The sequence below is a fragment of the Onychostoma macrolepis genome, chromosome 14 (genome assembly GCF_012432095.1).
Source record: "Onychostoma macrolepis isolate SWU-2019 chromosome 14, ASM1243209v1, whole genome shotgun sequence".
Lineage (NCBI taxonomy): Eukaryota > Metazoa > Chordata > Actinopteri > Cypriniformes > Cyprinidae > Onychostoma > Onychostoma macrolepis.
In genome coordinates, this window is record NC_081168.1 from 20554017 (window position 1) to 20559909 (window position 5893).

At 38.9% G+C, this 5893-nt stretch overlaps 1 protein-coding gene across 2 annotated transcripts; it reads right to left on the reverse strand.

Moving 5' to 3' along the window:
* Positions 1 to 342: 342 nt before the first annotated feature.
* On the reverse strand, positions 343 to 5580 carry si:ch73-22a13.3 (inositol-trisphosphate 3-kinase B). Of its 2 annotated transcripts, none has more exons than XM_058798847.1 (8): positions 5450 to 5580; positions 4263 to 5148; positions 3704 to 3788; positions 3340 to 3553; positions 1986 to 2190; positions 1507 to 1608; positions 1055 to 1126; positions 343 to 765 (listed from the first exon to the last, which is right to left on the reverse strand). In XM_058798847.1, exons 1-8 carry the CDS (start codon positions 5467 to 5469, stop codon positions 541 to 543), a joined length of 1809 nt encoding a protein of 602 aa, XP_058654830.1. In that variant the 5' UTR covers positions 5470 to 5580; the 3' UTR covers positions 343 to 540. The 2 variants fall into 2 exon arrangements, with proteins under 2 accessions (XP_058654830.1, XP_058654831.1); XM_058798848.1 differs by having other exon boundaries at positions 5440 to 5497.
* Positions 5581 to 5893: the final 313 nt, after the last annotated feature.

Below are 5893 nucleotides of genomic sequence, written 5' to 3' on the forward strand. Positions count from 1 at the left end.
TTAAGACTGGTTTTGTGGTCGAGGTCAGGGTCGCATATTATGCGTTTCTGTAGCAAAATATGCACAAAATAATTAAAGGGAAAGATATTTTGAGGAATGTTGGTAACCAAACAGTTGGAAAAAATACTATGCAAGTCAAAGGCTATTGTCAACCTGTTAGTTACCAGCATTCTTCAAAATATGTTCATTTGTGTTCAACAGAAGAAAGATACTCGTGCAATAACTTGAGGGTGAGTAAATGATTACATAATGTTAATTTTTGGGTGAACCGTCCCTTTGGATGATCATTAGCTAGGTATCTAACAGAAAGAATACACAAACAATACTTAGCATATCAAACATTTAATAGACAAACTTTTGTATGTAAAAACAAACGGCAACTAATTCCACAAGAACATTTGCAAGAACAATAGCAACACAAGTGCTTAATTAATACTGTTAACTGTAAAGCTTTATAGACCTTTAAAGATGTGTAATGCCCAGAAGACTGTATTGATAGATCCGACATGAAATCATCAGTATATGTGAGTATATATGAGTTCACTCTAAGCTTTGCTCCCCTGCTTGCTTGATGGCTTCCCCCAGCAGAGTGATGAGGGAGGTCAGTCCGATGAGGTACCCATCCTCCCTGTTTCCCTCCACCCATGGAATATCATGCCTCAGGTGGACATCCTCTGGGGTTGGGATGGTCTTTCCAAAATCGATCATCCATATGTTTGCTTTGCTGCTGCAGTCGTGCACGAAAAGTAAAGAGCTGCCTATGATCTGTGAGAAGTTAAGATGATGTTTATTCAGAGGCAGACCGGAAACAACATTCCCATAAACTGTGTTTTGAGATTAAAACAGAGCTGTACAGCTTTAAATTTGATGTTTGAGGTAAATGTGCATAATTTATATTGTAGAACAAACATGAAAAGTCTGTGAAGAGAAATTCCACAGCTCAAAATAGCAATTCCCTTCTGATTTTTAAGGCTTCAAACTGAACATAATGTAGTATATAGAAGAAAACTGAAACCATCAGATAATGGTGACAAGTTTAAAGTTTCGCACTAACCTCATGTCTGTTGAAAAAGTTTGACTCCTTGAGTGCTTCGTTCAGTGCCTGTAATCTGGATTCGTAGGCCTCCTGACATACACAAAATGACAAACAGGATATATTTTAGATGAACTGTAATTGTTTTTATGTTGATATATTCCAATTATATTGTCAAGCATACTAAAACACACTGCTTAAAGTCAACATGAATTCGCATTCACAACCCAATTTACTTCAACAATGTGACAAATTTCAGAGTAAAACAAGATCTGCAAACATGGGATATGTGGGTTTAATTTGATCTTTTAGGAACTAATTGAATCGTCAGATGTATTATTTATTTGGAAAATAAGAAGGCCAGAAAGGAAAGTTGTTTCTGAATGTTGACTAAAATTGAAATGTATTTTATTTTTTTATATCTGTGTGAGTTTTTGAGACTAAAGTAATTAGTAAACTTTAAGTGCACTCACTAGAAGGTGAACCTGCCTCCTGGTGAAGTTTACCAGCGTTTCTATCACTTGAGCTTCTGTGCGTGTCTTGTAAAAGTCTCGTAATACTTTACCGTTCCCCATCTGGAAAAAACAATTATGAGGGAAAAAGTTAAAAGTCTATATAAATGGCCAGTAAGTCCTTCAAGGTCCATTCACACCAAAGATGATGACTATAATGATATAGTTTTAAAAATTGTTTTAAATGGAAAAGAATAGCAGAGTCCACAACATACAAATAATGATAATAGCATAGAGGAGCAAAATCGTTGAAATCACTTTCACAACATTTTTTCCAGCTGATGAATGACAGAAAGCATTGACAGCCAATCAGAATCCATCCTGCTTTAAAGAGCTTGAGCATTTAAAAGCGGCAGACAACAGAACAGCAGCTCGTGCTTATATAGTTGTTATAGTTATCATTGTTGGTGTGACCTGGCCTTCAGCATCATGTTTCATACCACTATGCCTTCTATGCGGAAGCCCAGTGAGGAGGTGGAACTGCTGTCATCCCTCCATTGCAGGTAACGCAGCTTCGTTACACCTTTCTGTGCATGTTCTTCTGCAGTGGGAGCTGCCGGATCTACTTTCACCATCTTTTGATACATATCAGAGCGTACGCTGGCATTGCTTCTGGCCTTTATGATCTCCTCCTCTTGGTATGTCCTGCAAGTAATGGCATAGGTTCAGATGGTACTGCATTATTGTTCAAATATCGTGCGATTATAAAGTCAATGAAGCATAGAGTAGCAAACTAAAATGGTATTTGGAGTGATCAGAACTAGCAATTTTTACAGAAATACTAAAACTGAAAATGAAGTTTTTATTTAGCTGAAAGCCAAAACTGACAATAAAGATTAATTTGTGTAAATAGACAACAGAACTCAGTATGCTGTTCAGGGTGTTGTGTTCTCAGATAATACATTAAACCACTCAGTGTCCACATTGATGAAATAGTCCCTCACATGGTCAAAATGCATCATTGGAGAAGCGTTAATTGAAAAGTAACTGTTTCGGTCAACGATTTTGGCCCTCCAGAATTATTTTGACCAAAGCCATAAAAAATTCAGTTCCCAAAATTCTGGTGTATCGCTTATTAGAACATTTGTGCAACACTGCCAACCGATTTTATTATTTGTAAGTACTCAACTCAACAATGTGGCTTAAGGGAACAAATATAGTCTGAATATATTCAAGGGATAAGTTCACCCAAAAATGAAAATCTTTAATTACTCTCTCTCTTTAATCACCCTCATGTCATTGCAAACCTGTAAGACCTTCGTTCATCTTCGGAACACAAATTAAGATATTTTTGATGAAATCTGAGAGCTTTCTGACCCAAAATAGACAACAATGTAAGTGAAATATTCCCAGGCCCAGAAACACAGTAAGGACATCGATAAAATAATCCATGAGGGCCTGTAGACAGATGGCAGAAGACATGATTTGGAGGAGAAGAATTGCTGAATAAAGTTGTTATTTTTGTTTTCTTCGGCACAAAATGTATTCTCACAGCTTTGTAAAATTACGGTTGAACCACTGATGTCCCATGGACTGTTTTACCATTGTCCATACTACGTTTCTGTGTCTGGGAACATTTCAGTTGTGTTGCTGTCTATGTAGGGTCAGAAAAGGCTCTGATTTCATCAAAAATATCTTAATTTGTGTTCTGAAGATGAACGAAGGTCTTACAGGTTTGGAATGACATGAGGGTATGTAATTAATGACAGAATTTTCATTTTTGGGTGAACTGTCCCTTTTAAGTCACAAATGAATCAGTATTTGAAGTAAGCTGTTGGATTCCTTCCTTCCTACCGGACACCCATTTTGCAGTCCATGATGACTGGATTTTTGAGCCCGCTAAGCAGATCCTCTAGCCGGATGTATCGGTCTCCGTCCTGACTGATGTGGCCGAAATAATGAGGCACGAACTGACAGAGCGCATCTGACATGAGGGCCTGTAGACAGATGGCCTCCACCTCACAAAACCTCTTCAGCACCTCGCCACCCTCACTCAGCCTCACGTTACCTAGAAAGAGCGTACAAAACTCATTTTCTGTCTTCAAAATACTGGTCATGGACATGGCAGATACAAAATAAATATTCAAACCTATTTTACTATAACCTAATGTATTTTAATAGAATGTGAAGGGATGGTCAGGGTCAAAATCCTGAGTACCTTGGTGTCCTGCTAGCTGGATCCATGAGCTTTGTGTACGTTTGGACCACTGCATCATGGTCAAAAACGTTCTCCAAGATCGACACTGGGAAAGAAATTGGAGCCATTTAGTGGCGGTGATCAAACAGTACCTTAAAAACTATTTTTTTGGGTTTCATTTTCCAACTTTGTTCATAAAATAACATGCTTTACAGTTATACTCTACCCATTGTGAAACTGTTCAGACCCATAGACATTGCCCACTGCTTGTCCAATATGGGGTACACTGCATGTTTATCAAGTAAGATATTTGAAGATAAATTTAATTTGTTTTTGGAATATTGCAAATGTGACAGTAACTTGCAACTCTAGCCCTATCTCGGTCTACAGTACTATGCAAATAGCTTATTCAAATCATGCAAATTGTCTGATACATTTCAGTGCATCGAAAAAATACAGAACGCTTCTGTTAGTCCACAGGTCAGACTGAACCTGACACCAGTTCACTGGTCTTGAGAGATTCTGCAGAATCTTGATAAACTGCTTTGTGCTTTCTAAGCCTTCCCAAAATTCCACTCACCTTCTTCATGGTCTGCCTCCTGGCAACAGTGTCCTCATTTTCACTGAAAACCTCATCGCTTTCTGCTGAGGAGTTGTTGAAGGAAGAAGAGGACGAAGCTGAGGAGTGAAAGAGAACCCGAGAGAGAACAGGGTGTGGAACTAATTCTTCCTCACTATCTTTCTCCATACTTTCCTCTACATAATGTTCTCCATCCCGTGATGACCCAAGCTTTTGTGCATTTCTCTGTCTTGAACCCCAACTCTTCTTCCTGTGCAGTCGTTTGTTGCTGAAATCTCCCTCGTTACTCTCATCGATACTCTCCAGACTTGCTCCCAGCCTTTCCCGCATCCCTTCCTTCAGTCTTTCCCTCAGTTCGATCTTGCTTCTCCACAGGCTTTTCCTAGTTGCTGCATTTAAAGCCACTTTTGAACCCTCTTCAGCAAGATTTTCACCTTCCGTCACCCTCTCTTTCACTTTCTGCTCTTCTACGTCTTTATCCTTGGTCGTTTCTCCTGCAGCTATTGGTAGGGGATCCATGCAAACGCGTTCCGGAGGTTCTGGTTTCATATCCTCTGCTTCCTCATATGAATTTGTCTGCATTTCTGCTGGATCTTCTAGCTTGGATGAAAGGACGGCATGAGCAGAAGCCAGTTTAGGTCTGGCTCTGAAGCCAGTTTTCTTGATATGATTACTTTTATTGATTGAGGCTGGTGAGAAATCAAAAATCCTTTCTTCTATGGCGTCTCTCATGCTCTCCCCATCACTTCCATTGCTCTTCTTTTCTGACAATGTGCTCATTCTTTCTGGAGGAGAATCCAAGTCTTTCATGAAGCCGCTTGGTGGGAAATTCTCATCAGAAATGGACGGAACTCCTGTTTTGCTATTTTGAGCTCTAGAAGAGGATCTGAGGGGATAAACAAAACCATTATTTGATAAGTCATACCTAAAATAGACAGATGACATCTTAACAACATAATACAATATTCAATATCTTAATAATATTGTTATTTAAAGAGGCACATCATGTAGGGAATTTCCTGGACATATACAAAGTCTCAGTCTAAAAAATATATCGCTGTCACTTGTGGTCTCCTATAGAAATAGATAAAAATAAGCATTATCTTGTCCAGGAAATAGCCCACACATGCTAAGTGGCACAAAGTTCAAAACAATTGTAGGGGGAAAAAGCACATACTCCCACGTACCCGAGTTGCCAATCTTTCATCACTCCTGTGTGTTAAACTGAACCCACCAGCAGTTCAGTGCCAAAGACTCGATGCCAGTTTAAAGTCTTGCTGTCAACGTTTTCCAGCAGTGCTTTGCATAATGTGACATCATGGTTTTCCACAACATATCTGACAATGAGCACTTTCGAGGTTGGGCCGACGGCTGGCCCACACTCTCTAGTGTAGACAACTCCACAGACTGACTGGTAAACGCGTCATATACAGTATGTGTTTCTGTGAGGTAGATGGTTTCAGCTGTGATGAATTTATTTTATCAGCATGCAAATTTCCTAGGAATTGAACCTAGTGACTTTAGATTTAAACTACAGATTTAGATTTTTTATTTTTTTAAAGTACTTGTTTTTCGGTGGATATACATCTTGCCACAAATTGTCATTTAATTTTGAGTCTTATTAAATTCTC

What these genes read in the sequence shown, in the direction of transcription:
- si:ch73-22a13.3 (XM_058798847.1), bottom strand. Translation starts at nt 5,469, where the DNA reads ATGAAAGATTGGCAACTCGG. An exon ending in TCCGCATAGAAGGCATAGTG is followed by an intron (nt 1,609 to 1,985) that starts GTATGAAACATG and finishes TGTTTTTTCCAG; the next exon opens with ATGGGGAACGGTAAAGTATT. An exon ending in GGAGGCAGGTTCACCTTCTA is followed by an intron (nt 1,127 to 1,506) that starts GTGAGTGCACTT and finishes TGTGTATGTCAG; the next exon opens with GAGGCCTACGAATCCAGATT.